The 23,850-nt window shown below is 37.1% G+C and overlaps 1 protein-coding gene across 1 annotated transcript in view; it reads left to right on the forward strand.

Moving 5' to 3' along the window:
- ODAD2 (outer dynein arm docking complex subunit 2) overlaps positions 1-23,850 on the forward strand; it is a 128,942-nt gene that overhangs the window by 77,677 nt on the left and 27,415 nt on the right. Inside the window, exons 18-19 of the mRNA XM_037510160.2 lie at positions 14,464-14,652; positions 15,928-16,149. Of these exons, the coding sequence (XP_037366057.1) occupies positions 14,464-14,652; positions 15,928-16,149 (411 nt within the window). The remainder of the gene's footprint in view (positions 1-14,463; positions 14,653-15,927; positions 16,150-23,850) is intronic.

A 23,850-nucleotide genomic window follows, 5' to 3' on the forward strand; every position in this document is an offset into this window, starting at 1 on the left:
CAGACCTCTCCTGTCTCACCCGTTGCTCCCCTCAGCAGTGTCTTTGGTCCATCTGCCTGTTTCTGCTCCCTGCTCTGTCTCTGGTGAATTCTCTCACCCTCCTGCACCTCTGACCTGTACCCCAGCTGTTGTATAAATAAATAACTAAAAAAAAAAAATCAAATGCCTTTGCATTGACTGAAATAATATGGGTAAAGATACCGGGAATGTCTATGTTGTGGAGGTTATGTGTATGGACAACTCTTATTTTACATCATTTTAAAATTAATCTTAATTTACATCGCCATCCAAAAATTATTCTAATTGACTATATACAATTTATCATTTCCAAGTGGCATTTTGTATATTCTTCTATTGTTTTTTGTGCATTAAATTTGTTTTCTGACAAGATTATAAGTTCTGAGGCAGGAAGTGGTTTTTGAATATGCTGGGCATTCAGTTTGCGGTAAAATAATGGAATCCAGAAGAGAATTGCCAGATATTTTGGCCCACTTTCCCTTCCATCCCCTCTACCCCATTGAGGTAAATTAATGACTCACCTTTCTAGGGAAGATCATCTTTTACTTTGTTAGGTAGAATTTCCACATTTTTTTTCACATAAAATGGCGTTGCAAATAATTTTTGAATAAACATAAATCATAGGACTTGGCATCACCTTGAAATGAGTAACTTCTTTGTCTGGATGAATGGCACTGACAGTCATGCTGCAGAAATCAGCAAAAGAGGAGAATACAGCCAGACCTTCAGACAAGTGTCACTACCCAGGGTCTCTGCCACAGCTGCAGGGGAAGCCTCAGTGTACCTAAGTGTACTGTGTGTGTCTGCACAGTAGGGAGGGGGAAATATCAACAGTTGAAAACAAATGTTACTCAATTTTTATGTTGTTAACAGCATATACGTTAGATTTTCAGATCTATCTGTTAAGAATATGAGATGTCAAAATTACTTCTTGTGAATGTATTTCATCTTTCCTTGCTGGAAAATATTTAAGGTTACTATCACTGACTGAGCCAGAATCAAAGCCATCAGTAATGAATGGTGGGATAATTCAGAGACTCATGATGTGAGCATTGTATTTGCGTTGTTGTTAGATGCATGGAAAAAATGGAATGTAGCATTTTGTAGTAAGAAGTGTTGGCATTTTCACCAGTAGACTAGTGTCTCAAATAGAAAGCTGGAAAATATCCCTCATTTTGGAGAAAGTCAGTATATTAGAGATTTTTTTTTTAAAGATTTATTTATTTTTATACAAGAACTGGGGTGCAGGCCAGAGGAGGGAGAGAGGATTCACCAGAGACAGAGCAGGGAGCAGAACAGGCAGATGGATGGAAACACACTGCTGAGAGGAGCAGTGGGTGAGGCAGGAGAGGTCTGCTGTGCCATGTGGGAATCTCCCTGGCCAGCCGGGGAATCGAACCTGCGCTACAGAGGCTGCGGACAGATTCACAGCGCTGCGCTCAACCCACTGCGCCACTGGAGAGGCCCAGTATATTAGAGCTTTTGATAGTTGGTCAGTGATAAATAAAATATATGGCATGGAAAGGTATGTTTTGCTACCTTCAAATTATCTGTCTATGTTTGGATATGATTGGAAAATCATGTGAAATATGAATTTGTGATATGATCTTATATAAAATGTGAAAGGATATTTGAGAAAATCAGCATCTGTGGTTAAAAACTACCCAGTTTTCAGGACAAAATGTTGAAGGAAAGTGAACTAGTTACAAAAGATTCATGGCATTTTTTGTAAAAAAATTTAATTGAAAGTGTACCATTTAAGCTGCTTCCTGTTTTAGACTTAGGGAAGTTTGTGGAGTTTTTCTGTTTTCTCATTAAGATTTCTAAGAAGGACTGAGATGGTAAGATTTGGTCTCTGTGGTGATGTTATTTAGTGAATTCATGAGTCACAAGTTCAGTTGCAGATGAACAATTGCCTCGTGAAGTGTGCGAGAGATTTGTAATTGGAAGTGAGAAGCTGTCCCCTTCAAGCTGAATGATCAAAAACATTTTTTGTGAAAAAGTGACTGAACATGTCTTCAGTATTAGAATTTACGGTGTAAGGAATGCCACATAAAATCTGGCATAAATCCAAGTGTTAAGTTCCTTGTTCTAAGAAGCAAAACTCTTGTAGAAAGTCAACTCAAATTTGCTTTCCATGAACAAAAAGAGATTGAGAAATATAGGAATTCAGAAATAATTTTTGAATTGTGTTACATGTATAGCAATCATGTTTCTTTTTTTAAATATCATTGTGGGTTTTTTTGGGATATGAGTTCTCCTTGTGAATGTGGTAAGATAGTCTTTAATTTCCCTAATTCTATTTCTTTTCATTAATGGCTTTTAAATCTTTTTACAAAAATAAAAGTATAAATATATTCATTGCCTTTTCATATGCATTTCACATAACTTATATTAATTTATATTTACAACTTCTGATGAATTAGATAGGAAATAGTTATTTTATAATAAATATACAATATACTTGTTAGTTATAAAACTAGGAAGAAAATTAAAAAAATATGTCATCCATTAATATATCAATGAGATTGTTTGACTTTGGAACCATCTCAAACTCAATTTTGCTACTTATTAAAAAATAACATCTAGAGTTGAATTTTGATCTTGAAGGAAAATCTCTAGTAATTTCAAAACCAATAGCCAAAGCATCTGTCCCAAACAGAGAAACCAGTCAGAGACATTTGAGAATGCTTCTCCAAAAGAGAAGAGGAAAAAGTTAATTTCTGTGAATTTGGAATACATGCCTGGCATTTTAGCCAGGAATGCTGAGCCCTGAGTGTGGATGGGCCAGCTTCCCGGCTACAGGTGTGACAGAACACAGCTGATCAAACAGGACAGGAATTTGACATCACCGTCTGTTTAACTTCAGCTGCCCAATGAGCCATGCCCAATCAGGAAGCCAGAGGGAATCTGGAGGAGGCGTGTGTAGGGGTGTGGTGTCATGCTAACAACACTTCCATAAACACAGCTTTGAGCTTTGATTTGCTAATGTTTGGGCCCCAGCGGTGTGCCAAAGAGGTTACCCAGTTGTTCAAGAAATCTAAAATCTCTTCAAAAGGCAATCCCTATTTGGGATCTGCTATCATTTTTATCACCTGTAATAATTAAAAATATGCTCTTCGTCTGCTCTCCACTTCTTAAATTTCTATAAGATTGAAGCAAATTGTATTATAACATATTTTCTGTATGGCAGATTTTCAAGTAGACACATGAAGAGCCAAAACAAAAGTGAGGGTGTTAAAAGCCTGTCTTCAGATCACATCTGGAAGGGCCGCCAGTCATAGGTCAAATCTATTCCTTTCACCTGTGTTCCCCTCCTCCCTGCTACCGCTCTCCCATTTCAACCTTCTCAGGCCCTATTCCAAAAGGGGCTACAGTGGAGGCTAGCAGTTTGGGAAGTAGAAGAGACTGAGCTATAGTGTATAAAATGGAAAGTCAACACTTTAAACACGTGTGAGCAAAATTGTACCAACAAATACCTCTTTATGAAGCCATTTCTCTTTAAGTTTGGAAGTATCGTTGTCAGTTTTCTGTTATTTTATTAAATGAATAATCTCATTCACTAAATTAATTGTATTCTATCCATCACAGGCAAGAGCTTCCAGCGCCACACACTGCACTTTGTCCCCATCACATACTGCATCACTGACTCAGATCTAACTGGGACCCCAATTTCTGGTTCCAAGTTTACATCTCTCCATCTCTCCAGCCACTTAGTTTCATATGAGAAGTAGCCAGAGGCAACAGTTAGTAGCAGTGTTTTCCTGCCTTCTCTCATGAGTTTAGAAATCCTCTTATACCTCTGTTTTCAAGAAGTGAGCTAGATTGGAGTCCACTTTCTGAACCTAAACTCATTATGCTAATAACTGTCATTGTGCTTTGGAATTTTTTTTTCTTCTAGAAGTTTTATAGTTAAGGAATTGCATTTAGATCTTTATCCATTTTGAGTTATGTTTTATGTGGTATAAGATAAGGATCTTCATTCTTTTGCATATGGATAATCAGTTTATGGTATAAACTGTTACACATATGCTGTAAATATACACCATATGTTGGAAAGATTGTCCTTTCTTCATTGATATTCATGGCAGCCTGATCAAAAAATTACTTGACAGTAATTTCTACCCAGGGCTTTTTTCTGATTCTCTATTCTAGTCCTTTGTTCTACTTGTCCATTTTTTATGCCAGTGCCACACTATTTTGATTACTGTGGCTTTGTTGTAGGTTTTGATATTGTCAGTTTAGCTTTTGAACATATTTTAGCAATTATTTTAAAACCTTTGTGTAAGTGTAATATATGCTTCTTAAGGGATGGCTTCTGGAGATGTATTTTACTCCTTTGAGCGAGCCATGTTTCCGTTTCCTAGTATGATTGTCAGCTTTTATTAAAAGTTGGGCATTTGGAAAAAAAACAGTCACTTCTCCTAGTTTTTGCAGGTTGACTTGGAAAACCTTTTCTAGTTAGTACTAAACTCCTGTCATTCCTTTTAAAATTAGCTTAGGTTGAAGGTGAAAATTCTTCTCAGGTCTTTACTGGGCGTTTTTCCTACCTGAGCCTAAGTATCTGCCTTTTTTTTTTTTTAATTTCCTCATATCACAGCTACTTGGAGTTGTCTTAATTTTCCAAAGAGGTTTAACCCAGCTTTTTGTTGTGGCCTAAGGTTCTACTGAATTCCTCTGCCTATAAACTCTTGCCCCCAGTGTCTGTGAATGTAACCCCAACCCCTACAGTTTCATGCATTGCAATGCCTGGCACTGTCTTCCACAGCTGCCACCTGAGATACGGCACTGCCACAGTTTTCTATCAGAGTTCTGCATCAGATGAGACAAAATCAGCCTCTTGGTGGCTCACAGACAGACCGAGAATGTTGCAAATGATTTTCATTCTGTTGCTTCTGCCAAAGGAAAGGAACTTGGGATTGTGCTATTCCTCCTGACTAGACTGTCTCATTGGAAATGAGGTGAGATAGGGGACAGTAAAAATCCTGGAAATTGTCTAAGGTTTTGAATGTGATTTTTTTCCCCTTGGTTTGGTGCTTATTTGCTGTATATCTCTGACCTGGTTTCCAGAGCCACAATAAAGCTACTTCAGCCAATCTATAGTTGTTCATTTGATGTTTCCAGAGGAAACAGTTATCTGGAACTTTCTGAATCTACCATATTGGTAATGTCTGCATGCTTTCTGATGAGAGATCAACTGGTGATCTAATGTGTCATGTACAGCTCTCAAATACAATTTGCAAAATCCAAGATTTTCTCATTGTCTTTCAGTAGTTTTACTTGATCTATGTAGGCACATGTCTCTGAGTTTATTCTCAGAATTTGTTATTGTTAATATTTTTTCTCAAATTTTGGAAACTTTTGCCATTATTTCTTAGTATTCTCTCTACCCCTTTCTCTCTCTCCTCCTTTTCCTGTGTATGCTGATGTGCTTAATGATATCCTACAGGTTTCTGAGGACATTTTTTTCTTCATTCATTTTATTTTGGTTCTTATGATTAGATAATCTGGATTGACCTCTCTTCAAGTTCACCGATTCTCTCTTTTGCCTGCTCAAATCTATTGTTGGGCCCATGAAGCAAATTTTCCCTTTCGTTTTGTACTTTTAAACTCTAGAATTTCTAATTGATTTTTTTCTTTATCATTTAAAATCTTTTATTGATATTTGTTACTTCCTGTGACATGGTACTCAAACTTTAATTGTGCAGACCTGGTTTCCTTTAGTTCCTTGATCATATTTATAATAGTTTATTTAAAGTCTTTGTCTAATGAGTCCAATGTGGCACAGGCTTTCTGGGGCACCGTTTGGTACACACATTCCTCATTCTTTGTATGACTCGTAATTTTTTGTTGGAAACTTAATATTTTAAATGATATAATGTAGAAACTCTGGAAATCATATTTCTCCATTCTCAGCATTTGTGTTATTGCTATTTGTTGATTTTGCTATTGTTTGTTAGTGACTTTCTTGGACTAATTTTAAAACGTTTGTGTTCTTTGTTAGTATGACCACTATGTTCTGTGCTCACTCAGTGGCCAACTAATGACTTGACAGATTTCCTTAAATGCCTCACACATCAAGGTCCGACAGAGAAGAGCAATTAGGGTCATCTCATGTCTTTTCTGAGCATGCACATAGCTCTCTACTTGGCATTTTAGATTTAAAGAATATGTTAGAAGTTTTCAAAGCCCTCTATAAATGTCTCATTTACAAGATTTTCCATTTAATTTTCCTGGCCAGCCACTTGTTTAGCCCTACTGATACTTCCGTCTACTGCTTTTATGTTAAATAATTGCCACTGATTTTATATAGCTCACTATGAGAAAAGACTTTTCTCACCGAGTGAACCCCATAAACTAAAGAGAAACCTTTGGAGCTTTTTCTAGGGGTTGGTGTTTAGATCAAATAGTCATCATTCCCATGATGTGGATTTTTTTTTGGGGGGGGTCGCTCCAAACCCATTCTTTACTCTTGTGTCAGCTACCCTGCAGATATACTCCAATGCTCTGGTTGCTAGGCTGTTGCTTTTCAAGACTACTGCAGAACTGGGGAGAAGGTGGGAACAGATATAATTTAAATGCCACAAAGCTCACTGTTTTTACTGAGCTTTAGCCATTAATTTTGAATAAATACACCTGTTGCAAACCTTTCATTAAATTCAAGAGTACTGAAAACATTGTTTTTTGTCTTTGTTCTTGTTGTAATAGTAAGGACCTCCATTCCAGAAGTGCTTCCCCTTTATTAACTTTTAAACTAACTGTTTAAAATTTGAGGTGTTTCACACTGATGTTATGATTGTGGAAGTAACGCCAATACAATTTGGCAATTATCCAGACTGGTTATTCTCTACTCTGGCTACACATTACCTTCAGAGTTTAAGAAATATTCAAAAGCCCCACCCCTCTTCTGTATATCAAAATTGAGTTCTAAGCATTCATATTTCTAAAAAAAATCATCCCAGGTGATTACAATGTGTAAATGGACTGGAATCCACTGTTCTAGATCTTAATTCTTTTGAATTTCACAACATAAAATAGCATCTTAGGTTTCTGAGGTCCACAACTTGCCAGATGAATGAATGTGTGAATGAAAGAGGTTTTAATGATGTAATAAAGATAACTTATTCTGTAACAACAGTCATAGATGTACTTTTACCAATTTATTCTTTAGATTATAAAGCAAGACTGAAAAGGTGGTAAAACATTTGTTGCTACTGAGTTATTGAACACATTTACAAGAGTGAATGATATGTGGACTCAAAACCAAGTGGTTTTCATTAAGTTGATATTCAGTTGTGCATATTATTGGTAAAAAATACACTAATAAGCAAGGGACCTTAATGTTTTCTCTTAACAACCCTAGTGGTATAAATGTTGTTATTAGCTCTATTAACAAATGAGGAAATTGAAGCTAAGTAATTTGCTCAACGCCATGTAGTTAACCAAAACAAAGCTGGGATATGCCCCAAATTGACTTAAATTCTCAGCCCAGTGGTCTCTAAATGTTGAAGCACATAGAAATTACTTAGAGATCTTCATGGGTGCAGGATGCATTCTGATTGGTGTGGGGAGCACCTGGGCTTAGGGAATGTTAAAAATGTTATCCCTAGGGTAACTCTAATAAATTCTAATTTATTAATACTTAACTAATAACTCTATTTGACTAAGAATGTTGTTTAGTTGACTCTGTAAGCTCAGGATACACAATGGTGCCTCACAATTTAGACCTCCTTATTAACAGAATATTCCAGAATCAAAAAAGGACATAGTGAATTGGAAAAATTACAGTTGTCTGTGATATATAAGCAGCAGAAGTATTGTGTTTAGATCACAGGAGATAAGAAACTTGTTAAACTCTCTTCTAGTCAGACCACATCTGGATTTCTGCTTTAAACTCTGAGTGCATTTTAAGAGAAACTTTGGTAAAGGACAGAGTAGACCTATGAAAACCATTTAATATGAAAATTAAAGTTACACATTACGGAAGATGAAGAAGACCAGTTAGCTGGCTTCACATTTTAGAAAAAAAAATTAAAAAAAAATTAGTGATAGTTAGTGTAATGTTATATACAGGTTCATTGTTAGTTAATTAGACTTTTACCTGCCAAACTGGGAAACTAACTCCCAATTAGTTTTTCTATATTAATAGAAAAATAGCAGACCCAACAAATAAATTTGGAGAACAATCTCTTCATAAATTAGTGATTCCCTGGTTTGTTTATTGTTTGCAGTATAGTCTTTCATATAGTTAATTTTTTTTCTGTCAAGCCTATGGTTTCAAATGTTGTTGTTAGCCAGATCGACACTGTTCAAAATTATCTGACTGGACCTTAATAGATGTTCAGGCATATGTTTCACTTTTACTCATCTCAATATGTGTGCTATTGAGTATAAGTAGGGAAAGTTTTAATATATAAAAAAATAAAGATATGTGCATATATATGTGCACATACATGTAATTTATAAGTTATCACTATTTTATGATAATATGACTTAACATTGGTACCTTGTACTTGTTATACACTTCTTTCAAATAATTGACTAAGAATGTCGTTTAGTTGACTCTGTAAGCTCAGGATACACAATGGTGCCTCACAATTTAGACTTCCTTATTAACAGAATATTCCAGAATCAAAAAGGACATAGTGAATTGGAAAAATTATAGTTGTCTGTGATATATAAGAAAATTATCTTAAGTTAGGCTAGAACATAAAAAAATCAGAACTATTATATTTATCTTACTTTTCCTGTGATTCAATCAGTCAGATAAAGCTGCTCTCAAAACATAATGCATTTTTTTGGCTATGTAAATCTTACTAAGGACTATATTTTTACTGGAATTCATTTATGTTTCCTTTATTCTGAAGAAAGAGTAATAATTGATGCTCTAGTTTTGATTTTTGAAGAGCTGACTTTGAAAGTGTAAGTTAATTCCAAATCAGCTCTCTCTTACACACAGACATTTGTTTGGTTATTATATTTTAAAGCTGTAGGACTTGTTAACTACCAGGAACAGAACAAGGATCTTATTGTGAAAGAGTCACACAAACAGTCTGTTCTCCTTGAGTATATATATAGGTTGTATTTAGAATTTTAAAAGCATTTCATTTATTGAATATACTCTTAGGACAAGAGTTGCCTGTTCAGTTCTGGTTTCTCTGACATGCTATTCTGATGTGAACACAGCCGTTTTTAAATGTTTTATATTCAACAGGCTTTTTAAAATATTTTTTCAAATACTATGTTACACTTGATCGTCTCTGGATAGCACAAAATGGCATTTTTTTATAGCCCGGCTGGCTAAAAATTTTTGTCTTCAGCCACGTTCCACTTGCCTTATATGTGCAGTGTGCACCTCTCACGCCATCAGAAACTGCGAGCCCTTTTCGCTGGAAGCAAGAGAAAGAATTTCATGACCATTAGTCTAATAGCTCTATACCCAAACATTCAGATTTCTGGTTTATTCATTAATCTGTAAATAATGTCTTAATATTTTCCTACTGGTTGAATTTTAACCAAAAACATTTTGCTACTTTATATTTTCTTATTTGTGTATTCACCTTAATTTTGTTTAATTTGAACTGACACCTTCTCCTATTTATTCAGCAGTTCAAGCTTTACTTTAGCAGCAGAATGAAGTTGCTTCATATTCTGTTTTTATTTTACTGTTTTTGTTTGTCTTAGAAAATGTCATTGGTAAAATCGCTTCATCTCTGTTGGGGTGATTAAATCTCTACCTTGTGAAGAGTCTCCTGTTTATAAACTAGGTTGAGTCTGATAAAAATAATTGTTGGTGCTTCCAGATGTAAGCCAGTGTATGGTGAAGACAGAGTGTCTTTCTGAGACTTCTGAGTTTCTGAGAAATCAGAAAATTGAAGGTTGATTTTTAGTTTTGTCACTAATGATTCATGAATCTCTAGCCTTCCCGTCTATAACATGAGGATGTCCTGGCTATGAAGGCAGGGCTGAGGATCCGATGAAATGGTACATATGAAAGACCTGTAGATTGCAAATACTCAAACTGTTGTTACTGTGTTTAGTGCTGTTATTATTGTTATTCTATGACAAATGAAAATTTGAATGGTGTATGACCAATATTGTACCAGCGGTGAAACTGGCAGAGACTAGTTTTTTCAGATATGTGAGAAGGTGGAAAATGGAATGAATTTGCCCAGTCGTTTAGCATTCGTTAAAGACAGTTTTGGCAGAGTAATTACTTTTTCCATCCTCAAATATACTGTCTCCCTTTCCATAGAAACTATGTGAAGCAAGACGTCATATGTTTAAAATCTCAAACCTAAAATGAAAAAAAAAGAAAGAAAGAAAAAAAGAAAGAAAAGAAAACGAAAGCAGTCTCACCTTCAAAACAAATAAACCCTGGAAGAGCTTTCGGCTCAAGGCTGCCATTTCACTGTCCCACAGATTGTAAACATTACAAGACCTTGGTGGGCCGAGCCCATGAGCTCACTGAGACTTTGGCTCCCTGAATCTCATACCATGGACCTTAGGAAGTTCTTGGATCAGCAGAGGCCGATGTGATCACTCTGGATCTTTTTACCAGTTTGGCCCTGGTGCTGGGACCCACTGTATCTGCTGATAGGGCAACAAGAGAGTAAGAAGTCATCAGACTGTGACGTTGGCTCCATCTTTCCGATCTACATTCCTTTCACGTAGCTAATACTCTCTTTAAGAGTTTGCCATGGTAGCAAAGGGCCTTAAAGTCACAGTTCCCTTATTATTTTGTCTTTTCAAACATGTATTGAAAGTCCATTGAGTGACAAACAACAGACAACATCTCAAGTCAGGATTAAAACACAGGACCAGGTGTCTCTGTTCTTGGAGAATTCACATACGATGGGGAGAGGATCCCTCAGAAAATAATTGTAGAATCATAAAAAAAAAAATGGCAGCAGATACCTTTGGTTTTAAAAAGCCAAATAGGATTTTAAGATCAATAATATCATCAAGGACAAGGGTTATTTTCCGTTTCCTGTTCTGCCATCCTCAGGGTGACCTGTGATTCTTATTATAAAATAGGAACATTTTTCCAGTATATTCCTAGAAGACATCACGTTGGAACTCACCAACCATAACTGGGCTGTATCTAGCCTACCCTTAAAAAAATATGGCAAGAAAATGAGATTTCCATGATTGGATAAGACCAGGCAAGATAAGAAAATAAATATAAAAAATTAAAAAAAAACTTAAAACGGCAAGTGCAGAAGGGAAGTTGTGCAAGTTAAGTAGATTAATAGTTCGAGAACAAATCCATTTCAGAGCAGCTAATTAAATATTTCATTTTGAAAAAATAAGATACAGAGGCACTCTTTCCTAATGCTTGTGTGTGAGAGGCACCCAAATGTGGGAGAATGAGGAAATGGATTTTTGGAAAAACCATCTACAAGAATATGGAGGGGTAGGGAGTGACCGATAAATCCTAAGCCAGGGGTAGGGTGTGGTGGGAGAATTCATGAAGATGTTATTTAAGCTGCTATGAAAAAATGAGTCAGAGTTTTCATGGTTGAGTAGGAGTTTGCAAGAGTTTAGAAGGACAATCGACTATAACCGTGTATTTATTTTAAAGTGAAATGAGTTTTTTGTGGCCTTTCTAATTTCTTACTTCTCATGATCCCATGTCTCTGATTTCAACAGAATAGGCCTGGGCTCCTTTGTGCCCTCCTCCTTTTGATATGGACTTTCTCATCCCTTCATCCCATTGTCCATTTCGGGCTCAATTTAGATGAAACTCTCAGTAGTTTATCTGCAGCATCAAACTCTGTCCTAAGAGGAGGCTCCAGTTTGCATTTTTTTAATTATTATGTTATTTTATATATTTTTACATCATTTTTCATTTTTGTACAATGCGTGCATTTTCTTTCTTTTTTTAAAGATTTATTTATTTATACATACAAGAACTGGGGTACAGACCAGAGGTGTGGGGGATGAGAGGATTCACCAGAGACAGAGTGGGGAGCAGAACAGGTGGATTGACTGAAATACACCGCAGAGGGGAGCAGCGGGTGAGACAGGAGAGGTCTACTGTGCCATGTGGGTCACCTCCCTGGCCAGGGATTGAACTCGTGCTATAGTGGCTGCGGGTAGCTTCATAGTGCTGCGTCTTAACCCCTTGCGCCACCAGGGAGACCCACAATATGTGCATTTTTATCTTGGTTATAGTCCCCCTGAAATGCCCACCACCCATTCACCCATGAACTATCACCATCAAGAAGATGTGGTACATATACACAATGGAATATTATTCAGCAATCAAAAAAATAAACTCATGCCATTTGCAGCAACATGGATGGAGCTGGATGAGATCATGCTCAGTGAAATAAGCCAGAAGGAAAAAAAAATATCAGATGGTCTCACTTATAGGAGGAATGTAGAGGATCCAAATAATAGATCATGGGGGAAAAAAGTAACTATAATGAAATAAAAATAAAAATCAACAAACAACTATAAACCAGTGACATTCTGCAGTGGGGAAGATGGGAGTAGGATCCAGTTTGCATTAAGAACTCACAGGACTTAGACCCACAGAATGCTCCAGCACCATCAGACCCGGTGGCATTTTAATCTTTCATTAAACAGAGCCTGAAAAATCCACTCCCAGCTTCTGTTGCTGTACCCGGGCTTTCCAGTGAGACCAAACTGGCAATCTGGGCTTCCTGGCTTCGTCTTTCACTTCTTTCCTTCTCCAGGGCGTTGGCAGTTCCTGAGAGCATGTGGGCTTTGCAGTGGTGGGGTTTGTCCCAACCTGTTTGTATTTGGGGGTCAGTAAAGATACTTTGTCACCTCTTTCTATTGTGTATGTTGTCCCTTCTGTCTTTTGCTTTGCTATGCTAGGTGCTCAGGTTTATAGGGAGATTCATCATTCCAGAATTCCTCAATTTTCTTAAGAAAAAAGGTTGATCTCTAATTTTTTAATTGACGAAGTGTTTAGTTATTGACACATCCCATTGACCTTTCAGGCTACAGTTTCAAAGTTTCCTAAAATTCTAAAAGCCATTGTTTTTGCTTTTGAATCTGCATGTGTACAAGCTCATTGGGACTGAGTATGAGGTTAGGATCCACATGATCACAGCACAGCAGAGTGGACACAGGATGAAGCAAATCTAGATTCAAAAGTCACTCCACCATTTACCATTTTTCCTTTCATATATTCAGAGAACTCCTTGAAGTTTTCTCCATTAGAAGTAGTAGTATTCATGGAAATACTACTAACTATGACAACCACCACTACGAGTACCTCAAGGTTTTTAGTAATTTGAATTAAATTATGATGGCTATTTGTTTGAAGATTAATAAATGCTTATTTATTTTAGTCACATTTTATTGATTGTCCATTCATTTACAAGACTGTATAGTTTGTGTATAGCTTCATGCCTCTACATATGTACAATAAATGAAAACAATAAATTTTTTAAAGAGAGGTGTGGGGGGGTGAGAGAATTTGCCAGAGACAGAGGAATAGAATAGGCAGATTGACTGAAATACACTGCTGAGGGGAGCAGCGGGCGAGATAGGAGAGGTCTGCTGTGCCGTATGGGTAGCTCCCTGGTGGGAAATGGAACTTGTGCTGCTGCAGCTGCAGATAGCTTCATAGGTTGTGTTGTAACCCCTTGCCAGAAAACTTAATAATCTTGTGATGTGATAGCATGGTAAGATAATAAGGTGAGAATGTAGAAGACACTTGAAAATATAATAATTCCCTTTGTATTATGTACAAAGCTTTATTGTAGAATTTTAGGGGAAAGTGGAAAAATAACTTGAATACAGTAGAGTGCGGAAGTGTGTCCTAACTCTCAGGAATGCCCAGACGTAATGGGGATTTGCTCCCGCACAGACATGCGCTAACAGTCTGTCTGAGGACAGGAAACTTAAGAGACGGAGGGGTGAGCACTCTTCCTAATACTGACTGAAATTCAGGCTTATGAGGAGAGATTCTTAAAACACAACATTTTTATAGCCCCACCCCAGAATGAATCACTTTCTCAAGTAATGAGTCTCAGGATTCTGATTATTAGCACCCATGGGGAGCCGCTGGCTAGGGCACGTGGGTGGGGCTGGAAAAGGGGGGTAAAGGCAGGGAAGGCAAGGCAAGGCAGAGAAACAATAAAGGACTTGTAACTACATGTGGAGTCTGGATTTTATCCTAAGGGAAGGGGCAGCTATGGAAGGACTTGGGAGGTATTGGGATGAGATAGTCACATTTATGACCTGTAAGATCTAAATTGACCAAAACATAACCTTTATCTTCAAAAGGGATGCAATATATTTGAACCTTAGTTTTTAAAATATAACATGGAAATATGATATAAAAATTAAGGTGAATTTATTTTTCCTGCTAGAGGTGTACCTCACAGCCTTGTCATTTCTTTCTGCCTTTAAAAAATGTAAGGATTTATTTTTGACATAATCTTTATTTTTATTGTTATTCAGGATGCTGGAGAAATGGTCCGTTCCTTTGTTGGTGGTTTGGAACTTGTGGTCAATTTACTGAAATCAGATAATAAGGAAGTTCTGGCAAGTGTATGTGCTGCTATTACCAATATAGCAAAAGATCAAGAAAATTTAGCTGTTATTACAGATCATGGAGTTGTCCCTTTATTGTCCAAACTAGCAAATACCGTAAGTAGCACATCTTTTTTATTTTAAGTGCATGTTGTCACGAGATGTCATGGTGTAGTGACAAAAACAATAAGCTTAAATTCCAGAGACCTAGAGTCAAGTTTAATGTTCATCACTTACAAGGTATGACATTTTGGTCAACTTCTTTAATTTCCCTAAAACTAATATATGCGGAAGTGTATTTTAAACTGCAAAATGTTAATATGTGAAAATTGAGGCTGCTTTTCATTTGTCGCTGCCATGTAAAGTTGGTGGCAAATATAAATACTCTTATGAAAGTACTTGGCTTTCATCTTCATCACTTTTGTAACTATTATTTCCTTAAGATAATGTTCATGCCAACTTTAGAAGTTAAATGTACCTCCTACAACTTAGGAAGCTTGGATATATCGCATTCTTAAGCTAGAAGACCTTGGCACTCACTATATTGTTTATTCAGGTCTGTGCCAGGTAGAATGAATAGCCAGAAGAGATAATGACTTCACCATAACCAGGGGTATTTGAGAAGAGCTTGGACAACCACTTGGCCGAAAAGTCATAGTGCAAAAATTCAATCATTGGAAGGATACTTGGTCTAGAAAAATTTTAAGGCCAGAAATATGCTAAGTTTCTAAGAATATCTGCCAGTTTAGTTAAGGACATCAAGGTATGGCCTGAATCAAGAGCCACAGTTAATAAACTGAAAACGCTATATCCTAACGTTTAGGTATAGTATACCTATAGAAAGAAGTTACATATAGAATGGACATAGTCTGCATAAAGTAATACAGGAAGGAAAGTGGCAGACTAAAACATGGCTTTGTTTGCAACATTGTTTTCTCCCTCTTAGAGAGTGCCCTATGTGACTCATATACAAGTATTCCTAAGCATAACGATAAAGAGTTAATTCATTGATCCCAGTATATTGAAATGCTCTCTTAAGAATGTCCAATGTTCCTTAGTTATTTGTATTACAATTTGATATATTGTTTTCCTTAATTATTTGAGCTGTAATTCCTATAATGGGTGGAAATACTCAAAAGGAACTCTAGCCTTGAGCAACACTTATCCTGAACACCTATTGCCTTTGAATGCACTGACATTCAGTCCATCAAAGGAAAACTCAAGATGGAACCTTGATGGATTGGTGACCTGTCAGAATACTAGTTCCCTTCAAGATACCTCCTGAGTAGCCAACTAGCCCTTCTTCTTGACCCTGGTGTCTGGGCAAGTAATAACTCTAGCACATAAGCCTGACCTGCAAAGCACACACCACGATCCCTTTCCTTTGTGCAGAATAACGATAAACTGAGGCGTCATCTAGCAGAAGCGATTTCACGTTGCTGCATGTGGGGCAGGAATAGAGTGGCCTTTGGGGAGCACAAAGCTGTGGCCCCACTAGTGAGGTACCTGAAATCGAGTGACATCAATGTGCATCGAACAACAGCTCAAGCCTTGTACCAGCTCTCAGAAGATGCCAATAACTGCATCACCATACACGAGAATGGTGCAGTAAAGGTACAGTTGATTGACTTCATGGTTTATTCCAAGTTAGGTGAAGGCAGGTTATGAAAAGACAAGTAATGCTAAAGTTTTACCAAGGTGGGGTGGGAGGGTTACTTGGACATACGGAACTGCCTACTTGTTGGGTCATGACTACGTGTGAGCCATGTGTTATCACAGTTTATGTTGCCTTTAAGTTTTGTGGAGATAGAATTTTTCTAAATCAAAGAATATAAAATATGCTCAGAAAAAGGAAAAAAATCATTCCTTAGTTTGATTTGATTAAAGCATGTAAAGTGTGTGAATGATCGATGGCATTCAGAATTCTATTTAATGTTATTTACTTAGCACTTAAATTATTAATTATAGGCCCCAATTAAACAGCAGAGGAACTGTCAGAAGTAGGAACTAGACTATAACTTATGAGTCCTAACCTAATAGCAAAGGAGCAATTGAAAGTCATATTTAATAAACAATCTGTGCATCACTTTGGGGTTTTTGCCTTTCACCAATATACAGTGAAGAGTTTCTACAAATAGATTTCAATATATCTGCACATTGGAAACCACCTTGAGCTTCTGAATAAAATATTTTGATAACAATAAATATAAAAATATTTAAGAGTATATGAACAGTTTACCTATACCAGGAAAAGTAAAATATCACTTTTTACTGTAGCTTTTTCCCTTGGACAAAATTTTACTGAGGATTACCTCGATTTGCTCCTATCACCACTGGTTGTATTTATCTTTTGAAATGAATGCCCAGGTGTGGTCTTTTAGACAAGAATTTTTTAAAAATCCAGTTAATCATATCTGCTCAAATTTGTATATATCAAAAAAAAAAAAGAACTCTCTTAGGAGCAATAAGACTCTTAAAATGTTAAAATAATTTTTTGAAGTGATTATTTTAATTTATTCTTCAGACCTATTCTGGTTGACGAATATGATATTAATTTCTCTGAAATTATACCAAATTTACATTTAAATGTGTCAGCCTTTCCATTATAAATCTGTTTTTATAGCACATAAGTTAAATAAGTTTCTTCAAGCACAAAGCTGGCATAAAAAGCAGCTTTTAAGCTAAGCACTAATTTTAAAAAGTAAATTATAAGAGATATATCAGAATGTTAACTTCAAATTGCTAAAGAATGATAAAGATGCTGTCACTTCTATATGATAATGTTCACACTTCAAGAAAGGAGACATTTCTTACTTAAAATTGCACATTCTATTATTACACAAGGACTTGCACAGCCTAATGTGCGATAAGTATAATTTTAAACAAAGTGAAGCTATAAAAATAAGTAGTCTGGTAAAGCATCTGACATATAACATGTGCTTAGGCAATTGTCAGTTTAAGGAGAGAATTTCTTTTTAAAATTTAGGGTTTAATATTAATATTAAAATTATTAAAAATTTTAGTAATAAAATTTTAGTAATAAATTTTAGTAAATTTTTTAGTAAATAAAAATTTTAGTAATAAAATTAATGTGAAAATATTAATATTAAAATATTAATATTTAATAAAGTTTACCTGTTGTGGTTCAAAATGACATAGATGCCAGGTGTATACACAACTCAATTATCTCTCCCAGTACAAGTCAGTAGATAATCCAGAATTATTTATGGGCTGTATTCTGCTATGAAAGAAGCTGAAACTGTCTTCACCCGCCCATGCAGCTTGTATGTATTGGAGAAAGAGGGCTCTGAGATGATAAGGGTGTGAGGACAGGAAAGGAAAAAAACAAAGAAAATAGGGTTTGTAGAACTCTAGACCCTTTCCTACTTGCTTTCCTACCTACCTGTTGTTTCTACTGGAGGTAACAGCATCTTTATGGGACTTAGTTTTTTGTGTTATCCGGTCATGACATGAGAGCCTTCCTGCCAGGTCTCCCTCTTGGGGCTGTAGGGGAGCACAGTGACCTGTGCTCTCTCCTGATTTCCTTCAAAGAAAAATGTATGGGCGGTGGTGTACTAGGTGTTAGAGTAACTGAGATTTGGTAGTGGCTTGGATATGGGGAATAAAGGAAAGGGTGAATCAAAAATCCCTCAGGTTTCACATTAGATGAAGAAGAAGTTTCTACCGGTCAAGGTACTGCAAGAAAATATTTGACAGATTAGATGGTTAAAATACCTGAAGTGACTGTCACAGTAAGTCACTGCTAACATTTCTAACGCCAAATGCACATAAATTTGACCCACTATTGACAATCCCTGGTGTCTTGGTTCTAACTTGTTCCTGCACATTCCTAGCTGTGTGGTTGTGGTGTTACTCCCCGGCCTGCGTGTCCCTGCTGCAGCTGCCTGAGAGTGACGTGGACAGGGTCTTTGACAATCACTAGAGCCATCCTGTCAACTGTTCATAAGTGATTTATTCTCAAGCTGGGTCTTTTAACTAACAGTTTCCTCGACAGCAGCAGCTAACGTGATGCATTGTGACCATCTCATGCCAACTAGTGTTGGTTATTCTGTAACAACAGGGAAGGAGTCTGCGTGCAGTCTGGAATAGGCTGAATTCAGTTTAAATTTTAGGGCTAGTGCAATGCTTCACAGTAGGAATAAAATGGGAGCTATTAAATATTAAATTTTTTAGTAGGGCCTCCCTGATGGTGTGAGGGGTTAAGACGCAGCACTATGAAGCTGTCCGCAGCCACTGCAGCACAAGTTCGATCCCTGTCCAGGGAGCTACCCATATGGTGCAGCAGACCTCTCCTGCCTCACCTGCTGCTCCTCTCAGCAGTGTATTTCTGTCAGTCTGCCTGTTCTGTTCCCCACTCTGTCTCTGGTGAATCCTCTCATCCCTCCACACCTCTGGCCTGTACCCTACTGCTTGTATGCATAAATAAATAAATTTTCTAGTAGTCACAATGTAAGATTAAAAATATAGGCAGGTCGGGCCTCCCCGGTGGCGCAGCGGTTGAGCGCTGGGTTGTGAAGCTGCCCGCGGCCTCTGCGACGCAGGTTCGATCCCCGGCTGCTCCCCGACCACCAGAGGAGGGTCCCACATGGCGCGCAGACCTCTCCTGCCGCCCGCTGCTCCCCTCAGCAGTGTACTTCGGTCCTTCTGCCTGCTCTGCTCCCCGCTCTGGCTCTGGTGAATTCTCTCACCCTCCCGCACTTCTGACTGTACCCAGTGCATGTATAAACAAACAAACAAACAAACAAATAAATAAAAACATGCCTCTATAAAAAAATTATTTAAAAAAAAATATATAGGCAGGTAAACTTAGCATATTTTATTTAACCCAATGTATTCAAAATGTTATTTCAACATATAATCAAGGTGAAAAATGACCAAAAAAGGTATTTTACATTTTTTTTAACTAAATTCAACATCTGGTGTGTACATCTCAATTTAGACTAGCCATGGTTCATGTTCCACTAGTGGCTAGTCGTGTTATTATTGCAGAGAGCAAGTCTAGAGCCAGGGGAGGGGAAGATCGCAGAAGCAGCAGCGGAGAGGTACGAAGCCATGACCAAGAGTGGACAACATGTTTTTGGTAGAGAGCTCAGAGAAGCCTGGGAAATGTCTACATTTTTACTCACAGAGCATGTAAACTAGGAAGGCTGTCAAAGTAAACTTGAGAACTTAACAGGTTAACCAGGAGTTCTAGAAGGCAAAGTTTGAGCGAGTTTCCAAGGGGAATGTGTGTGAACACTGCTACGTGGGCAACAGGATTTCCTGATTCAATTATGTTGAAAAGAATACTATGTTAGAGCTTTCTATTGGTTCTATATGGTAGTGGCTTGGATATGGGGTTCTTTCTGTTCTATATGAACCAACAGATGCTTGCTATGGAGAATACAGTGTGATGGGAATAATTTTTTCTTGACCTCCTTATAGTTCTACACAAACCTCCTTCTCAACAGCATCAGTCCAGGGTCTTGTATCATTACAACATCTTTTGAACATGTTGCAGAGCTATTGACAACTGTATTGGAAATATGAGACGTCTAAGAGATATATTAAAGTTATTTGGCCATTATAACAAAATCATAACATAGGAAAATAGTATCAGAGGGGAAGAAGTTGCAGGAAAAACTGAAGCAGGCAAGTCCTTTCCAAAGTGAAAAAATAGAAAGAGGATGAGCATCTATAATGAACTCCCTTCCCCACAGTGACAGTGAGTTTATTTTTGCAAATATCCGCACCAGGCAGGTGAAAGCTACGTGATGGTCTCTTAACTTTTTGGAAAGCATCAGATGGAAGAGATTGCAGAAAATATAACTAAGGATAGGTTCAGAGTGGCAGAGTGAGGGAAAAGCAGCAGCTTGAGTGGAGCTGAAAGGAATGTCTTGATGGCTTCCAAGACTCCACATCTGTAGTGGCCATTCCAGAGAACCGGGGAGATGAACCCAGAAGCAAACATGTCCCCCTCGCTTCTGAAGTTGGCACGGGAAAGGAAAATATCATAATGACTCTGAGTCAAATAAATGAACTTTAGAGGCCCAGAAACTCAGTGTCTGTATGCAATCTATGTATAAAATATTTGAGCAAATTAACATTTTTGTTAATTAAGACTCTTAATGTAATTTTGTGGAATTGAGTGCTTTCCTCACAGTTCAGATATTCCCTGAGGATAGTCCACTGGCACCATGGCATTAAATTAGTAGAGTTATTAGGTACCAGTGAATTTCTTATGATACAACCTATGGACTGGTGTACAGACTTGTTTGCTAATTGACTTTTTTCTTTGTTCTCTGCACTTTAAAGTCGGAAATTTATTACTTAAGGGTTCCAATAAGTTAGACTTTAGTTGATGTTGCAAACTTTAATGTTAAACATTTATCAGATATTTTCCTCATTTCATTTTTATTATTTTAACTTAAATGTAATAGCTTTATGAAGTTTTAATTGACATACAGCATGCCCAGATTTAAAATGCACAATTGCACATTTTGATATGGATAGATACACACACACCCATGAGTCTATTACCAACTTAAGATAATGCTTCCCCCAAAATTTCCTTTTTTCAAAGATTTATTTATTTATGCAAGAGCTGGGGTACAGACCAGAGGTGCAGGTGCAGGAGGGTGTCAGGATTCACCAGAGACAGAGCAGGGAGCAGAACAGGCAGACAGACCAAAACACACTGCTGAGGGGAGAAGCGGGCGAGACAGGAGAGGTCTGCAGCAGCATGTGGGTATCTCCCTGGCCATCTCGGAATTGAACTCGTGCTGCAGAGGCTGTGGACAGCTCCACAGTGCCACACTCAACCCAATGTGCTACCGGGGAGGCCCCCCCAAAGTTTCTTAATGCTTCTTTGTAAACGATCTCTTTGACTCTCTCTGTCCTGGGGAAACCACCTATGTGCTTTCTGTTGATATAATTTACTTTGTTTTTTCTAGATTTTTTTCAAAAATTTATTTATGCATACACGATTTATTTATGCATACAAGAACTGGGGTGTAAGCCAGAAGTAGGGGAGTGGTGAGAGGATTCACCAGAGAGAGTGGGAGCAGAACAGGCAGATCCACTGAAATACACTGCTGAGGGGAGCAGAGGGTGAGGCAGGAGAGGTCTGCTCTGCCATGTGGGTTGCTCCCAGGCTGGCGGGGGATCAAACTTGAGTGCAGTGGCTGGCAGTAGCTTGATAGTGCTGTCTTTAAGCCCTACACCACCAGGGAGGCCCTGTTTTTTCCTAGAATTTAACATAAATGAGATCATTCCTATATACATGTGATTTTTATTTGGCTTCTTGCACTTAATTATTTTCATATTCATGTAGGTTCTTACATGTATGAATGGTTCACTCTTTTATTGCTGAGTAGTATTCCATTGAATGTATCACAACTTGTTTATTGTTAATGGGCATTTGAGCTATTTCCAATTTGGGGTCATTACAGATAAAGCTGCTAGGAATGTTTGTTTACAAGTCTTTGTGGGTACATAAGCTTTCTCTCCTTTTGGGTAAATACCTAGGAATGAATGGCTGGATCCTATAGTGTGTGTGTGTTTAACTTTTGAATAAATCCTTATACTTTTCCAAAGAGGTTGTGCCATTTTACAGTCCCACCAACTGTGTATGAAAACATTCTCACCTACTCTTGGTATGATTAGTCTTTTTTATTTTAGGCATTCTTATAGGTGTGTAAGGGTATATCGTGATTTCAACTTCAATTTTCATAAATACTAAGGAGGTGGAACATGTTTTAAAAACTTATATGCCAGCTGTATAACTCCTTTGGTAAATTTTTCATTGTTTTAAAAGAGGTATAATTGACATATAACATATAATTTCAGATGTGCAACTTAATGGTTCAATATTTGTAGGGTAATGCTCACTTCAATGGATGAATTGGGAAATGAGCCTTCTTCAATTTTCTGGGAGAGTTTTACAGTTGTGGTATTATTTGTCCTTAAATGTTTGGTAGGCTACATAAGTGAAGCCATCTGAACCTAAAGTTTTTGTTTTGGGGAGATTTCAAACAAGAAATCCAATGTATTTAATTAATACAGGTTGTTCAAGTTATTCTTGAGTGAGCTTTGGTGGCTTTTATCTTTTAAGGCATTAGCTTATTTCATTTAAAAATCTCTGTAAAGCTGCTTTAGCTACATCCCAGAAATTTTGTTGTGTTTTCACTTTCATTCAGTTAAAAATAACTTCTGTTTCTCTTTGACCTATAGATTGTTTAGAAGTGTGATATTTAGTTTCCAAATAGTTGTGGATATTCTGGTGGCTTTCTGTTACCGATATATAATTGAATTCCGTAATGGGAGAGAGCAGACACTGTGTTATTTGATTTTTTTTTAAAACATGAGACTAGGTTGCAAACCAGAATATGGTTCATTTTTGTTCCACTTGAACTTGAAAAATCACAATTATTCTGATGTGGTGGGGTAAAGTATCTTATGGAGTTTGGTAAGGTGAAATTGGTTAAGGCAAGTATTCTGCATCTTTATTGATTTCATGACTATTTTATTAAGTATTTGCCAGTTTCTCCTTGCAGTTTTATCAGTTTTTTTCATGTGTTTTGAAGCTCTCTTGTTACGTACATACACATTTGGGAACAGTATGTCCTCTCAACGACCACTTTATCATCATGAAATGATCATCTGTATCCCTGATCACTTTCTTTGTTTTGAAATCTACCTTTCCTGCCACTAATAGACACTCCTGTCTTCTTTAGGGTAGTGTTAGCATACTAAATTCTATAGTTTTTCTATCCAGTTACCCTATTTATGTAATTTTTAATTTAACTATTCATAGGGAGAACTTAGTTAAGGCTTTATTATTCATATCATGGCTTCTGCCTTATATCAGTTCTAATATAATTTCTGAGTTGGTTTCAGTTGATTGATTTTTCTCTTTATCAAGGGTTATTGGGTATCAGAGCGTGAACTTTATTATTGGTTTATAATTGTATGGTATCTGTGATTGGGTAGCTTTTTGGTATTTTTATAAATATCCTTGACTGTTAAAATGTAGTTACTTTTACTTTGAAATAATTTGATCCTTTCAGTCTTTGCTTTTGTGCTTTATTAGCAAGGCTAAGGTAGGGATGATTTTAGGGTAATTTCTTCTGGTTACTCTGTGCCTCCCCACTGTGATCAGGAGTGAGTGATGGGCTTGCACATTTTACCGCCCCTTGTGTGAACTTCAATGACAGTTCAACCTGACCTTTCAGGTGGTCCTTTTCCCCTCTTAAGTAGTGACCTCACAGGTGTTGAAGATTCTGGGGACCTAATGCAGAACTTGGCAGTAATCTG

This window comes from Talpa occidentalis, unplaced genomic scaffold (genome assembly GCF_014898055.3).
Source record: "Talpa occidentalis isolate TD23 unplaced genomic scaffold, MPIMG_talOcc4v2.1 talOcc4.14, whole genome shotgun sequence".
NCBI lineage: Eukaryota > Metazoa > Chordata > Mammalia > Eulipotyphla > Talpidae > Talpa > Talpa occidentalis.